The sequence below is a fragment of the Rhinopithecus roxellana genome, chromosome 18 (assembly GCF_007565055.1).
Source record: "Rhinopithecus roxellana isolate Shanxi Qingling chromosome 18, ASM756505v1, whole genome shotgun sequence".
Classification (NCBI taxonomy): Eukaryota; Metazoa; Chordata; class Mammalia; order Primates; family Cercopithecidae; genus Rhinopithecus; species Rhinopithecus roxellana.
This window is the reverse complement of record NC_044566.1, coordinates 55,528,852-55,546,320: the sequence shown is the minus strand read 5'-3', so window position 1 is coordinate 55,546,320 and position 17,469 is coordinate 55,528,852. Positions and strand designations below refer to the sequence as shown.

The 17,469-nt window shown below is 38.2% G+C and overlaps 1 protein-coding gene across 2 annotated transcripts in view; it reads right to left on the bottom strand.

Annotated features, from left to right (window-relative positions):
• The window catches only part of ALG5 (ALG5 dolichyl-phosphate beta-glucosyltransferase), a 52,412-nt gene that overhangs the window by 5,379 nt on the left and 29,564 nt on the right, over positions 1–17,469 (bottom strand). For both annotated transcript variants that reach the window (XM_010383090.2, XM_030921946.1), the window contains 2 exons: positions 15,562–15,621; positions 8,899–9,050 (listed from right to left, as the gene is read on the bottom strand). In XM_010383090.2, coding sequence (XP_010381392.1) covers positions 8,899–9,050; positions 15,562–15,621 — 212 coding nt within the window. The remainder of the gene's footprint in view (positions 1–8,898; positions 9,051–15,561; positions 15,622–17,469) is intronic.

Here is a 17,469-nt window from a genome sequence, read left to right as displayed (position 1 = left end):
AGATTCCTAAAGGACAAAAAGTATGCTAAGACCCTGTTAAACCCAGCAGATGGACATGAACCCCACTGCTGCCTCCTGCAGCCCTACCAAAATTAAAGCAACAATATGGAATAAACAATGGGAGGAGATGATAATAAAAAAACAACAACAACTTGGAAGTTGTAGGGAACATGGACAAGAGCAGAGGGAGAAGGGTGCCACAGAGCACCCCAGAGGCTCAGGCACTGAAGGCCCAAGTGATATCTTCAGGTGAAGACACAAGTGGGGCTACAAGTTGGACTCACTGAACATCTAAGATTTTCCTTCCCCTCATGCCTTTTCTCTGTTGGTTCTGTGAATGCTACAGCCAGGCTCACAGCTCCTAGGCAGGAGATGGAAGGACTCCACTTTCATGAAAATGACCTGTCCAAAAGACAATGACAGTTGGGACTTTCTCACATGTGGCTCTGCTGGTTTAACCTGTAGTGAAATTTATCAATCAGAGGCTCTGCACATGGACACAGCTTCTATGGAGTGTTTTAGTGCTATACTGTAGACGTGAAGAATGAGTCATAAAAAAGAAACATAAAAAATCAGAGGCAACAGAAACAATGCAGGTAAAGAAAATGACAAAGTTTTAAATAAGATATTCAGAGGAGGGAAAGGAATTATTCCACCCTGGAGACATGGGATTAGTCAAGTGCCTTCCAGCTAATTCCCCATCCCTAGACACATCCTGGGAAGGACCCTACCCAGTCATTTTATCTACCCCAACCGCGGTTAAAGTGGCTGGAGTGGAGTCTTGGATACATCACACTCGAGTCAAACCCTGGATACTGCCAAAGGAACCTGAAAATCCAGGAGACAACGCTAGCTATTCCTGTGAACTTCTAGAGGATCTGCACCTGCTCTTCAAGCAACAACCGTGAGGAAAGTAACTAGAATGGTAGATCCCCAATCCCCATGGCCCTCCCTTGTCATATTTTTCTTTTTACTGTTCTCTTACTTCCTTGCACTCTCACTGCACCTCCTCCATGCCGCTGTACTACCAGTAGCTCCCCTTACCAAAAGCTTCTATGGAGAATGCAGCTTCCCAGAAATATGGATGCCCCAATGTATAGGAGTTTTTCTAAAGGAAACCCTACTTTCACCGCCCACACCCATATGCCCCTGCACTTTAGGCCATACATTTCAATCCCTGTATCTTTAACCTCCTTGTTAAGTTTGTCTCTTCCAGAATTGAAGCTGTAAAACTACAAATGGTTCTTCCAATGGAGCCCCAGATGCAGTCCATGACTAAGATCTACCACGGACCCCTGGACCGGCCTGCTAGCCCATGCTCCATTGTTGATGACATCGAAGGCACCCCTCCAGAGGAAATCTCAACTGCACAACCCCTACTACGCCCCAATTCAGAAAGAAGCAGTTAGAGTGGTTGTCTCCCCAACAGCATTTGGGTTTTCCTGTTGAGAGTGGGGACTAAGAGACAGGACTAGCTGGATTTCCTAGGCCAACTAAAAATTCCTAAGCCTAGCTGGGAAAGGTGAGCACACCTACCTTTAAACATGGGGCTTGAAACTCAGCTCACACCCAACCAGTTAGTAAAGAGGCTCACTAAAATACAAATTTGGCTAAAGCAGGAGGTAAAGAAGTAGTCAAATCATATATCGCCTGAGAGCACAGTGGGAGGGACAGTGATCAGGATATAAACCCAGGCATTCGAGCAGGGAGCGGCAACCCCTTTGGGTCCCCTCCCATTGTATGGGAGCTCTGTTTTCACTCTATTAAATCTTGCAACTGCAAAAAAAAAAAAAAAAGAAATATTATTCAGCCTTAAAAAACGAATTCTGTCATTTGTGACATGGATGGAATTGGAGAATATTATGCTAAGTTACGCTAAGTGAAATAAGCATCAGACCCAGAAAGACGAATGTTGCATATCCTTTCACTTTTATGTGGAATCTAAAGCCATCAAATTCATAGAAGCAGAGTAGAATGGTAGAATGGTAATTTCCTGAGGCTGGGTGGGAAGATGGGGAGATGATGGTCAAAGGGTACAAAGCCTCAGATGGGGAATAAGGGTTGTTTTGGAAATCTATCATACAATGTAGTGATTATAGTTAATAATAATGTGTTGTACACTTCGAAATCGCTAAGATAGTACATTTCAAATGTTCCCACCAAAAAAAAATGGATGTACATTAATTAGCTTGATTTAATTATGCCACATTGTATTCATAAATCATAACATCACTTTGTATCCTATGAACATATGCAACTATAATTTGTCAATTTACAAAAAAAAGAAGGATCTACTCAGTACTCAACAAAAAGGATGAAAAAGAACTACATTAAGTCCTAGAATTATAATATTTCAAAACACTGTAGAGAAAAAGCTTCCAAAAGGGGGTGGAAACAACACGCGAAGAGTCAAGATTCAGAATTGGACTCCTTCACAGAAGCATGGAGTGCCAAAGACAATACAGGAATGTTTCCAGAATTCTGAGGAAAAATTTCCATTTTGAATAGTTATAATCCTTTCTCTACCTAACTATAAAACAAATATGAAGGTAGAATAAATTTTTTTTTTCACATGCAAGGAATCAAAAAGTTTCTCATATTTTTAGAAAGTTAATAGGGGAATGTGCTCTACTAAAATAGGGGTATAAATAAGGAAATGGAGATAGAGGATGGAGCAAGCTGTATCACAGGCTAGAGAGCAAGCAGAAAGACAGGAGCTGACTGAGATGTCTCCAATGAAAATGAAGAAATGCACAATCTGTGTTTAAACACAGTGAGGGATAATTATACTCTTGAGAGCCTGCACATGAGTAAGTACAGATCTACAGTAAAGTCAAGCAAACAAAAACCCCAAACATTTATTACCTTCAGGAAAACAAAAAGTAGTACAAGAAAGGTAATATAATCATGCTGCACTCAAATGTGAATTATCTTCACACAGCTATGACAATCAATACTGACAATAAATAATTATTTAAAAACTGTATTTGGAGTTTACATGTGGAGGGTATACAGAACTTGAAGAGAATTTTAGTTCTTTTTTTTTTTTTTTTGAGACGGAGTCTGGCTCTGTTGCCCAGGCTGGAGTGCAGTGGCCGGATCTCAGCTCACTGCAAGCTCCGCCTCCCGGGTTTACGCCATTCTCCTGCCTCAGCCTCTGGAGTAGCTGGGACTACAGGCGCCCGCCACCTCGCCCGGCTAATTTTTTGTATTTTTTTTGTTTTTAGTGGAGATGGGGTTTCACCATGTTAGCCAGGATGGTCTCGATCTCCTGACCTAGTGATTCGCCCGTCTCGACCTCCCAAAGTGCTGGGATTACAGGCTTGAGCCACCGCACCCGGCCGAGAATTTTAGTTCTTAGCATCTATTTCCTATTTTGGAAATTAATTTCTAAAACTGAACATTTGAGAAATAGCTATGCAGATCCATTATTCTGAACATAAATGCAAATACCACAAAGAAATAGCAAAAAACAGCTGAAAGTGGCCACAGCTATGGAGTGGAAATTGGGGCAAGGAATTACTATTCTAAGCCTGTAACTATTTAATATATAAAATTGTAACACTGATTAAAAATAAAAAGTATTCATTGATTAAAAATAAATGATTAAAATATAAAAATAAAAAGTTAAATGAAAATATAAAATAAAAATTATTTTTATTTTTAAAAATAAAATTAAAAAGTATTTAAAAATAAAAAGTATTTATTGAAGCAAAGTTCATTTCAAAGAAAAACACATATATATATATTATTATTGAGACAGGGTCTTGTTCTGTCACCCAGGCTGGAGTGCAGTGGTGCAATCAAGTGCTCACTGCAGCCTTGACCTCAGGGCTCAGGCTATCCTCCTGCCTCAGCCTCCTGGATAGCTGGGATTATGGGCATGTGCCACCACGCCTAACTAATAATTTTTTTTTTTTTTTTTTAGGTGGAGTCGTGCCTGCAATCTCCACTTCCCAGGTTCAAGTGATTCTTCTGCCTCAGTGCCCTGAGTAGCTAGGATTTCAGGTGTCCACCACCGTGCCCAGTTAATTTTTGTATTTTTTTTTGTAGTGATGGGGGTCGGCCGTGTTGGCCCAGGCTTGTCTTCAACTCCTGGGCTCAAATGATCTGCCCACCTCACCCTCCCAAAGTGCTAGGATTACAGGTATGAACCACTACACCTGGCCCAAGTATCTTAACTTCCATAAATGGAAAGAATTTAGGTGAAGTACGGCTCTGAAGATGAAGCTATATACACAGTTGGTTCTCCACATCCATGGGTTCCACGTTCGCAAATTCAACCAATCATGGATTGAAAATATTAAAAAATAAACAGTAAAAAACCACAATAAAAAATAATACAAATAAAATATATAAGCTGAGTGCAGTGGCTCATGCCTGTAATCTCAGCACTTTGGGAGGCTGAGGTGGGAGGATCACGTGAGCTCAGGATTTCGAGACCAGCCTGTCAATGTGGCAAACACTGTCTCTACAAAAAAAATACACAAATTAGCTGGGCGTGGTGGCATGCACCTATAGTCCCAGCTACTCGGGAGGCTGAGGTGGGAGGATTGCCTAAGGCCAGAAGGCAGAGGCTGCAGTGAACCGTGTTCACTCCAGCCTGAGTGACATGAGACCCTGTCTCCAAAACACTAACAACAAAAAACAAACATACAGTACAACTATTTACATAGCACTTACCTCGTATGAGGTATAAATAACCTAGAGATGATTTAAAGTATATGAGAGGATATGCGTAGATTATACGCAAAGACTACACCATTTTATAGCAAAGACTTGAGCATCTGGACAGATTTTGGTATCTGTGGGTGATGGTCCTAGAAGTAATTCACTGTGGATACCAAGGGACAACTGTATATATATATATATATATATATATATATATACACACACACACACACACACACACACACACACACACACATATATATGTATCTGAATTTGAAGGCCAAATTTACATAAAACGTTAAAATCTATTTTTATATTTAACGTACCCATTTTATTTATATTAATATTTGAATATATATACTTAACATACCTATACTCAATTCTGCAGTTCTGAATCCAAAGAGACACTGAGAGTCTTTTTTTGAGACAGTCTCACTCTGTCACCCAGACTGGAGTGCAGCAGTGTGATCTCAGCTCACTGCAACCTCTGCCTCCCGGGTTCAAGCAATTCTCCTGCCTCAGCCTCCCAAGTAGCTGGGATTACAGGCACCCACCACCACGCTTGGCTAATTTTTAAAAATTTATTTTTAGTAGAGACGAGGTTTCACCATTTTGGCCAGGCTGGTCTTGAACTCCTGACCTCAAGTGATCCACCCACCTCGGCCTCCCAAAGTGCTAGGATTACAGGCGTGAGCCACCGTGCCCAGCTGATAGCGACAGTCTTAACTTTAGGTATACTCCTTCACAGATTTCTAATACCTAGAAACTATTTGATTTCAGTTTCTTGAAAATTCTGAGAAAAATTTCAATGAATCCTTCGGAAAAAATAGTCAAATGTCAAAGGTGACATTTGGAAATAAGGCACAGATGTACAACTTGGTTTCTGTAACTTATATTGTTCTTGAGTCTTGATTTAAAGTGCAGGAACAGAAAAGTTTAAATAAAAACCACTGATGACATATTATTGTGGTGAAGGGTATACTGCTCATTAAGCTGATACATGTATACTTGGTGGTTCTCCTTTAGAGGCACCAAATAAACATAATGTACCCTAAAGAAAAATGTGAGCAGTTAAAATTTTAAGTGATTTTTTAAAGAGATATTTTTAAGATTTTTTTCCCCCCCCAAAAAAAGGAAAAAAAACAGAGACAGGTTTCACCACATTGCCCATGCTGGTCTCAAATTCCTGGACTCAAGCAATCCACCTGCCTCAGCCTCCCAAAGTGCTAGGATTACCAGTGTGAGCCACCATGCCCAGCCATTAAGTGAGGTCAATCTTATGTCAATTAACACCAAAATAAATAAAAGGCTTGCATGTAACATTAACACTAAAAAAGGAAAAAAAAAAACCCCAATAATGTTTTTTAACTTAACCCCACAAGAACTGCTGTCTAATACAATAGCCCCTTGGCACATGAGGATACTAAGCACTTGAAATGTGGCCAGTCTGAATTGAGTTGTGCTGTAAATTTGACTATATAGTACAAAGAAAATAATGTAAAATATTTCAACTGTTTTCATACAGATTGCATGGTGATATGACAATATCTTGGAAATATATTGGATAACAAGTAAATCTCATCGGTGGCTTTTTACTTTAAGAGACAGGATTTCACCCTGTTGCCTAGGCTAAAGTACAGTGGTGCAGTCATAGCTCATTGCAGCCTAAACTTCTGGGCTTATGAGGTCCTCCTGCCTCAGTCTCCTGAGTGGCTGGGACTACAGGCACACACACCACCACACCCAGCTAATTAAAAAAAATTTTTTTTCGAGAGACAGGGTCTTGCTATGTTTTCCAGGGTAGTCTTGAACTCCCGGCCTCAAGTGGTCCTCCCCACCTTGGCCTCCCAAAGAAATGGTATTACAGGCATGAGTCATCTTTTTACTTTTTAAATGTAGCTAATAGAAAATTTGAAATTACATATATGCCTTGCCTCTGTCTCATTTCTATTAAACAATGCTGCCCTAGAATAATCCTGACAGGGAAACTTCATGATTTTTAAGTTATCAATCCTAACCTTTTATATATTTCAACAAAAACAAAAGATCCTCAACAATGAAAAATAGTATTCCCAATTTCTAAATTCTTCCTTTCAAACTACAAAGAACCTGCATCTCTGACCCTCATCCTGGAGGCAATAGCTGACTGAAAAATAGCTAATGCAGACAGAGGGCTTTACTTCTAGAGTTGTTTCTTAAATTAGATTTTCTGATTTCAGAGTCTATTAACTATCAGTTTATTTTATTTTTCAACATAATAAAAACATCTAAATTTGACAACTAAGGTACACTACTTAAAATGTTTTAATCTAGGAAAAAAAGATTTAAAAAAGTCTGAATGATAATTCTGAAAGTACATTTTTAAAAGTAGTATTTTGGGGGTTATACGGCATATATTTCTAGGAAGACAACAGGTCTTTGAAAACAGATGCACAAAAGTTGTAGAGTATAAAAATGGACACATGCTGGCATAATCATGCAGATACACAACAGGATTCACAAAGAATCCATGACTAAGTATTAGTTCTTTCAACAGTATTTACCGGGTACCTACCATGTGCCAGGCATGATATTAGATAGTGGGATATACTAATAAGTAAAATTAAATGTGACTCTTGCTCTCATGGAGAAAGATTATGGTTTAATTGAGAAAAAGAAACATTAAGTAATTACACAAATGTAAGAAAAAACTATAAATGTCATAGGTGCTACGAATACAGCACATGGTACTGCAACAGGGTATAATTAGGGGCACCTAAGCTAATTATATTCTATTTAGAGAGTGAGGGCAGGCTACCCTAAGGAAGATCTGAAGGAGAAGGTGAGAAGGGGCATAGTTAGAAAAGAGTCTGCATGTGGAGGAGACACAGGTGGGGCCAGACTAAAGACCATGGGAAGCCCATGAAGAATTATAAGGAGAAGAGGTGCATATGATTGATTACACTTAAGTTTGCAAAGACCTTGTGGGCTACAGCATGGTAGTCTGGAGAAGGATGGTGTTCTGGATGGCGGTGGTGGAGATGGAGAGAAATGGGGGAAGATAAAAGCTAAAATCAACAGGCCCTGTCATGGATTGGATATATGCATATGGAGAATGTCAGGGCTCATGTCAGGGTTTCAGCTTCTGTACGGCAGTGCTAGCCACCTGTATCTCCAGTATATTTTGAAAGAGAGTCAGAAGTATCAAATGCTGCTGATGGGTTAAGTGTGACAAGTGATCATTTACCATGACCACTGGCTTCAATGACATAGAGGTGGCTAGATGTTAAGATGAAGTAGACCGAGTGTGGTAGCTCACGTCTGTAATCCCAGCACTTTGGTTGGATTACCTGAGGTCAGGAGTTCAAGACCAGCCTGGCCAACATGGTGAAACCCGATCTCTAGTAAAAAACACAAAAACTAGCGGGGTGTGGTGGCGCCCACCTATAATCCCAGCTACTTGGGAGGCTGAGGCAGGAGAATCACTTGAACCCAGGAGGCAGAGGTTGCAGTGAGTAGAGATTGTGCCACTGCACTCCAGCCTGGGTGACAAGAGCTAAACTCCATATCAAAAAAAAAAAAAAAAAGGATGAGGAATGGGAGAAAATCCATATGAAGAAGGTGGGGTGAAGAGTGAGTGGGAAGCAAGAAAACAAAGCCAGTGAATATAAACTACTTTTTCAAGAGAAGGTTGCTTGTGAAGGAGACAGGGGCTAGAGCTGGAAGGGCACAGCAGGGTCAATGGAGAGGGTTCTGGGAAATATGTGATGGAGGGGAAAAGGCTGAATACCCAAGAGACGAAATACACGGACAGGATTACGTTTTGACAAGGTGGAAGGAGATGTACAGGTCAAAAGATCGGTCTTAGAAAAGACACATCATCTCCTGTAGAAGGAAGAAAAGAGAAAATGGGTGCCCTATTCTGATATTTCTGAGCTTTTTCTCTTTTCTTCAAAGGAAATAAAAAAGGAAGTCTAAGGAAAAAAAAAATGTTTTCAGGCCATTCAATTTCTACTGTCTACAATTAGGGTGAACACACATACGTTTATACCATATTGTTGGGTTTGCATATTTTCAAAATAAGATCCAACTCAGGAAAAGTATAAAGGCAAGATCAAGTTTACATACATTAGTGTCAATTTTGTTTAAATCTACATGTTCATTATAAATATACAGGGCTGTTTATTTTTACCTAGAATGATGGCTGGGTAATAAGACAGACTGGATACATTCCAGTCAGAAACCTACCATCGTTCAACGTGTAGCGATGAAAACGTCTGCGAAGCTGCTTCTCGAGTAAATAATTTGAACCCACACTGTGTGTCCCTGATTCCTTTGACACAAAGGAACCACACCAGAAAGTGGAACCCATACATGAGAAGAGTACGGAAGTAAGAACGCTGAAAACAAAGACAAAATATAAATGACTTTTCCCTTCATCTGTAAAGGAGACACTGAAAACACCTGGTTGTAGACAGCTGTATTTTAATATTTAATTGACTGGTAGATCTTACATAAGAATACCACTGTTCCATGAGCTTCACCAACAAAGTACATTAAAGAAACAGCACGGATGGCCGGGCGCGGTGGCTCAAGCCTGTAATCCCAGCACTTTGGGAGGCCGAGACGGGCGGATCACGAGGTCAGGAGATCGAGACCATCCTGGCTAACACGGTGAAACACCGTCTCTACTAAAAAATACAAAAAACTAGCTGGGCGAGGTGGCGGGCGCCTGTAGTCCCAGCTACTCGGGAGGCTGAGGCAGGAGAATGGCATGAACCCGAGAGGAGGAGCTTGCAGTGAGCTGAGATCCGGCCACTGCACTCCAGCCTGGGTGACAGAGCAAGACTCCGTCTCAAAAAAAAAAAAAAAAAAAAAGAAAGAAACAGCATGGGTGCCTACTTCTTGGAGTAGAGCAGAGGAGGCACTAGGAAGCAGTTACTCATTTCCTGGAGGTTGAGTCAGACAAGAAAAATCACAAGACTGTGAGTGGCCAGGGCTTTAGCCTACCAGGAGAAACAGGTTAGGGGCTGCTGTGAGCAAGGAGAACATCTTGTTGACTTACATATTTTACGCTGCTTTGCCCCACTTATATTTCAGTTTCAAAAAAGATGTCAGCTTCCAGGATGTATTGACAAAACAAAACACAGATATAAGCCTGCAGGTGATACTTAACTAATGAGAATATTGACGGAAGACATATAGTAGAGTATCATGAAGGTTATGGACTAGAAAGGAGTTTGAAACAAACACCTGGTCTTTCTAAATATGCCAGAGATCTAATTAAATACATTTAAAATATTGAGTTCTTTAATACTTTGGATACTAAAATTAAGTAGGTTTTAATCCCATCTGAAGTTTCACTATTGTTATTAATTTTATTAGTAGTAACAATATTCCATTATTCATAAAACATTGCACACTTTAAAACATAAGAACAGAAGATTATCATTGTATTCCAGACTTTCATATTTAAGATTTAATAAAAGATAGGATCTTCTTAAAAAATAAAATAACAAAATATTTTTTTAGAGACAGAGACGCCTTCTGTTGTCTAGCCTAGAGTCCAGTGGTGTGGTCATGGCTCACTGCAGTCTCAAATTCCTGGGCTCAAGTGATCCTCCTGCCTCAGCCTACAGAACAGCTGGGATCACAGGCGTGTGCTACTACACCCAGATCCTTTAAGACAGGATCTTTTAAAAGGTTCCTTAGTTAAGGCAAGAGACTCAAGTAATGATGCATTACGTACATAAGCAACCTATTAAGAGTCTGTAAGAACATTTAATATTTCATACTATAGGATAAAGGTCCCTTCCTCCTTTTGGCTTTTGCTTTTCAAAATCATAATTTTTATTATCATTCTTCCTTTGCATGGCTTTTTCTATCATCATCAAATAGAACCACAGTGGAACAGAATTAACACAGAAAAAGCACCAAATCAGGCCAGGTGTGGTGGCTCACATCTATAATCCCAGCACTTTGGGAGGCTGAGGCAGGTGGATTGCCTGAGGTCAGGAGTTCAAGACCAGCCTGGCCAACATGGTGAAACCCCGTCTCTTCTAAAAATAAAAAATTAGCCAGGTGTAGTGGCACACACCTGTAGTCCCAGCTACTCAGGAGGCTGAGGCAGGAGAATTGCTTGAACTTGGGAGGTGGGTTTGCAATGAGCCGAGATGGCGCCGCTGTACCCTAGCCTGGGTGACAGAGTGAGACTCCAACTCAAAAAGAAAAAGAAAAGAAAAAGCACCAAACTGAGCAGGCCTATATGTGAATCCTGGCTCCATTACTGATTAGCAGGGTGACCTTGAACAAGTTACTTCAACCCTCTAAATCCATTTCCTCACTGATAAAATGAGAATAATGCCTACCTCACAAAGTTATTATAAGGATTAAATGAGATTATTTTAAAGAACATAGCCAAATGTTTGGCACAGAAAATAACAGGAACTCAATAATGTTTTTCATAAAGGAAGAAAGCTTGAAAGCTTACTTTACTCTCCTGACCACAATTTTACTTATGTATTAAATAGGGCAGGAAGGAAAGGAAGAATAAAATACTTATCTATAAGGTAAAACAAACTTTTAAAAATGATCTAGCACTTCTCATTTATCATCTAGAATCATTAGTTATGGTTTGATGTAAATATGTCTTACCTCTCTAAGTAGATGGGGCAGAAACCTCATCTTAAAATACTTTAGGAATCTCACAACAGCTGGCTCAGTGCCTTCCATATAAAATACTTCCAATAAATACTGGTTGACTGATTAAACCTCCAAAAGAGCACTTATGCTTAGGAAAGGAACAAACAGAAATTGAAAGATAGAAAAATAAAAGTTAAAGGTAGAATAACAATACCTATAAATTATTCTCCTTGAGTGATTTTAATGTGATTTGAGTGAGCTTATTTGTTAGCAAATAAAACTATTCATGACTGCTTTTGCTTGGATGTTACTAGAGAATTTTTGTATGTTTTAGGATAATGGCTATTTTTTTAAAAAGCAGAAAAATGTAGAGTTCACATGAAGTCCTTAAGTTATTTGATTTCTAACATATTTAAAAGTTTAACAAGGTTAGTCACAAACAAGACAATCTTGTTTTTATTTTTAGAACTTTGCAAAATATCTTAAAATTTAGAAGATACCTAAAATATAGTATAGACATTTAGTTAAGTGAAGCTACTAAAAGAGAATAGGCTTATATGATCTTCTGAAATGGCCATTTAAAACATTAAGGAAAACAATTTTAACTGTTTCAGTGTTAATGCTAATATCTTCAATGTTTATAAAATGTAAACAAGAAGTTAATTCGGGTGAAATTTAAAGCTGACTGCTAATTTCATTATCTTAAAATAAGAAGTTCAAAGAGGTCCCAGGACTTAAGCAAAGACTCTTTAAACAAAAACTAAAAACATTAAATAACCACTAATGGATTCTATTTTTGAATCCTTTTAAAATGATAAATTCAAGAATAGCCAGGCAGCATATAAACATTACGTTGTCCAGAACACATGGGAATATAAGCACTTTTAAGGATGATACAAGACTCCATCAGGGCAGTGTCATGTTTGTCTTCCAAGGGAGCAGTAAAAGAGGTGGTAGAATAATTGAGAAACGTAGAAAAATATCAAGGAAAGATGTTTCTGAACATTATGCAATAAGCTACTGAAGTTGTCATTTGTTATCCTGATTAATTCTTTTATAATTTTCTCATTGTCCACAGATTGATCACCATGCAAGGGTTTATATTACTGACAGCACATGAAAGGGAATGGAAAGTCATGCTGCAGTTTTCTGGACATGAGGCAGATGCATGTCTTGTGCCTCTTGGAGACAACCTTTTATGAGACAGGTATGGTTCTGTAAGAATAGGCTGGACTTGAACAAGCCTACTGAGCAGCAGTTGTCACAGCATCTGCAGCAGACAACCAGTGATCTCTAGTGAGTATCACAGGTTATCCTTTCTTTCTACAGAATGGCAGCCAATTCTGTGGGAACCAAGAGCACTCAATCAAACACTAGATTTTAGAGATGAAAGAATGGATGGATGGAGACAAGATAAATTATAAATCTGTGGTTCCTGCGATTGATCCCTTGATACCTGGCTAAGAGCAGTACTAGGTAAAAGATTTAGACCAAAGCATAGTCTCATTTAAATACCAGTGTATTTCTAGGAAAAATTCAGAGTTTTCAACCATTGCAAGTTCTAAGTGAAAAGAATTTACACCATGAAAAACAAAACTAAAACGCATGGCTCCTTTCTACAGCCACCACCAACAAATACAAGGATTATCCCTTGCCTGTATTACTCACTGGCTCCTAAGGCTGTCTTTGGCTATTTCTCCAAACTGTCTTTTTTGCTATACCAGGTAGATTATCCTTTTTCATCTAATTAATATTTTTAAAAAAAAAAAAGGAAAAAAAATTTACTTACAAAACCATTAAATTAGTTTGATCTATTTTCATTAGCTGTTTTTGTGTGCAAAAAAAATTTTTATTTTATTTTGAGGAGGTGTCTTATTCTGTCCAGCCAAGCTGGAGTGCAGTGGCCTGATCTCAGTTCACCGGCAACCTCTGCCTCCCGGGTTCAAGCGATTCCCCTGCCCAGCCTCCCAAGTAGCTGGGATCACAGGTGCGTGCCACCACACCTAGCTAATTTTTACATTATTAGTAGAGACGGGGTTTTACCAGGTTGGCTAGGCTGGTCTCAAACTCCTGACCTCAGGTGATCCGCCCGCCTCAGCCTCCCAAAGTGCTGGATTACAGGTGTGAGCCACCGTGTCTGGCCTATTTGTTATTTCAGCACTTGTATTTATAATATCACACTATTTTTTACAAACAACCTAATATTTCAGGTTTTATCCCATGTTATTAAATAGTTTCCATTATCATCAGCTTTACTGGCTGCACATTTAATCTAGGCCTATAGCTGTATTTCCTATTGTGGGAATTTAGTATTTAATAGTTTCTACTACAATTTTATATCTATCTATATATATACTATTTTATAAGTATACATATATGCTATTTTATAATTATACACACATATATATAATGTGTTGAACATCTTAGACACATTTCTTTTTCTTATCCCCTGTGCATTGGTAAATTGATGAAGTTGGATTAATTCTAAGCTCTCTTCCCATTTTAAATACCTACGAGTGTGCTATTCTCTATGGTTAACAGATTAACCTTTTTCAAACATCAGTGAGAATCTCTAGGACACATAGAATACTAGACTACGTGCTAGTAAAACAATTACTTCTACAAAAAAGAGAAGGGGCTCGGCGTGGTGGCTCACACCTGTACCCAGCACTTCGGGAGGCCAAGGAGGGCAGATGACAGGTCAGGAGTTCAAGACCAAATGGCGAAACTGTCTCTACTAAAAATACAAAAATTAGCTGGGTGTGGTGGTGCATGCCTGTAATCCCAGCTACTAGGGAGGCTGAGGCAGGAGAATAGCTTGAATGCAGGAGATAGAGGCTGTAGTGAGCTGAGACTGCACCACTGCACCACTCCAGCTTGGGTGACAGAGCTAGACTACTGCGTCTCAAAAAAAAAAAAAAAAGAAGGTCGGGCATGGTGGTGGCTCATGCCTGTAATCCCAGCACTTTGGGAGGCCAAGGCAGGTGGCTCACCTAAGGTCAGGAGTTTGAGACCAGCTTGGCCAACATGGTGAAACCCCTTCTACTAAAAATACAAAAATTAGCCAGGCATGATGGCGGGCGCCTGTAATCTCAGCTTCTCGGGAGACTGAGGCAGGAGAATCGCTTGAACCTGGGAGGCAGAGGTTGCAGTGAGCCGAGACTGCACCACTGCACTCCATCCCTGGGCGACAGCGCGAGACTCTGTCTCAAAAATAAATAAATAAAAAATAAAAAGAGAGTATGGGCTTCCGTACTTCAATACAATCCTTAAAAGGTTTTGTCACTGTGTCATCAACGTATCTTTTTTAAAAATTAAAATTTCTACATATCTCTCTTCTGAATCATTGGGGGAAAGGTTCAACCTTTTATTCCATTGGTTCTCAAAGCCTCGTGTGCATAAGAGTGACCTGGGAAATTGTTACTCTAGTTTTTCTAGCATAATCTACAAAATGAAAAATTAAACATCTTTAGTGACATTTTTATACCCTAAAAAGGCAGTTGCAAACTTCTCAAATTTTACAGCATAGTGTTTTTCTAAGAGGAATGAGGTTAAAAAAAAATTTAAACTCTGAATAAAACTCAAAACAAAGCACTTAACTGTGCCAATGTTAGAAAAAAATAAAGGCAAGTTGATTGGTTAAAAAATGCATCATTTATGCCGGGTACAGTGGCTCACACCTGTAATCCTAGCACTTTGGGAGGCCGAGGCAGGCAGATTACCTGAGCTCAGGAGTTCAAGACCAGGCTGGGCAACACAGTGAAACCCTGTCTCTACTAAAATACAAAATCATAGCCAGGTGTGGCAGTGTGTGCTTGTAGTCCCAGCTACTCGGGAGGCTTAGGCAGAATAACTGCTTGAACTCGGGAAGTGGAGGTTGCACAGTGAGCTGAGATCACACCACTGCACTCCAGCCTGGGCAACAGAGGGAGACTCCGTCTCAAAAAAAAAAAAAGAAAAAAGCATAATTTAGAAGTATGTTTTATAACTGAACAGATTCTCTTTATCTTAAAAATATATTAAAAAGAACTGCTTGCATCCTAAGGCAAAGTGAAGTCCACATCCTCTTGTATACTCTTAAAAAAGAATCAGTTCTAAAATGTTCCAATCCTTCATAAGCTTTCCACAATTAAAACATTATTTTCTTTTGAAAGGAACCTCATGTTTAAGAGATTAGACAGAAAAGCCAATTTCTTGCCAAATATATATGTAAAAAAGGAAATAAAAGCCAATTAATTGGCTGTCCCATGCCAATTAATGAAGTCTCACCTGGGCAATTGATTCTTTTTCCAGATGAGCTCGAGATCCACATGCTATAGCCATTTGATTCTGAGGAAAAAAGCAGAGATAGTTTTTCAATATTTAAATATCACTAATAAAAATATTTATTTTCAATGAAAATGTCATTTTTAGAAACTGATTTTTAAAAAAGTTGACATTAAAAATCTTTTAAAGGTTTACTGAAGAGATCAGAATATGTACAACTTTGAGAAACCTAATCATACTAAGAGGACACTAAATTTTGCTTAAATAGGGCTAAATATAAGGGGCATGCATTATGTTAAAATTCATAACTTTAAATGATATTTTCTGTGTGAAAATACTAGATTATTTGAGAGAAAATTTAGTGGCATGAGAAAGAAAAGAGTTATCTGTAGATGACGTAATTATATACCTTGAAAATCAAATAATAGCAACTGAAAAACTATATTAGAAGCAATAAAAGAATTTTAAAAGATGAGTAGTCACAAAATGAATATATATATACAAAACTTTAGACGTCACATGTACAAACAGTAATCACAAGATATAATCGAAGACAGCATTTATAACATCAATAAAAATGAAAAACCTAGAAATAAAGTTTATAAGAAATGTAGAAAATTTAGACAAGATCTAAATAAAGGAAACACATAAATGCTAACAAGGAAAACAAAAGAATTAAACATACAGAAGGTCTTGTCATGATGGATGGGAGGATATAGTAACAGCATTAAAAAGTCAATGCTTCCTAAATTAATACCAATAAAAATACCAAAATGATTTTTCATTGAACTAGACAAGCTGATTTTAGAGTTACCATTAAAAAAAAAAAGTCCTTGTTAGTATAGTTGTGAGAAAATAAAACATTTTTTAAAAGAGAAGCAAAAATAAGAAAAGAGCTAGGAAAATTCAATAGTAAAGAAGAACTCATCACAAAAAATTTAAAAATATATGACAAAGCTATAATAATTCAAACTAAGGTGCTGGAATGTGAACAGACAAATCCATGGACAACTCCATGGACAGAATGGAAAGGCCAGGAAACACATACACAAAGCCATATGAGTACTTAGAATATGATAAAGATGACCTTTTAAATCAGTGGGAAAAAGATGAACTGACAAATGGTGTGGGACATAGTGGCAGCCACTTGGAAACCCAATTAAGTTGGACTTGGGCTTCTTAACTGAATACTGGGATACAGTCCAGATACATCAAAGATTTAAATGTAAAATATCAGAAATCATTTTGTAAATGATCTCAAGGAAGGCACAAGTACAAAAAACCAGAAGACTGATCAATTTGATAATAACATTTTAAAGAATTGTATGATAAAATAACAAAAAATCCATCCATACTCAAAACTAAAAGACAAAAAAAACTGGGGGAAAATATTGGCAATTTATGCTACAGACAGAAGGTTAATTTCCAAAATGCATAAAGTGCATCTACTAATTATTTTAAAAAGTACCCAAAAATACAGTTGGAAAAGAGGCAAAGACTAGAAACAGAGTACATAAAAGAGGAAGTGAAAATAGCTCTTGAACAACTGAAAGAGAAGATCTTCAATTACACTTATACCAAGAGTAATGCAAATAAAACCTATACTTTTTTTTTTTACCACACTGTGCCTGCACACTCTCTAGCAACAACAATTTGAAACGTTATCAAAATTACAAATATACATATAACCTGACCCAGCAATTCCAACAATTCTTCTGATAAATATACTTGCATATGTGTAAAATGACTTTCATAGAGGTTGATCATTTCAGTATTTGAAGTAGCAAACCTGCATGTACATCTGAAGGGACTGGCTATGAAGATGTGAAAGAATGAGGAAGGTCTTTATGCATAAATATAGTTCAATCTCCAAGACACATTGTTAAGTAGAAACAAGAGATCAGTGTATAG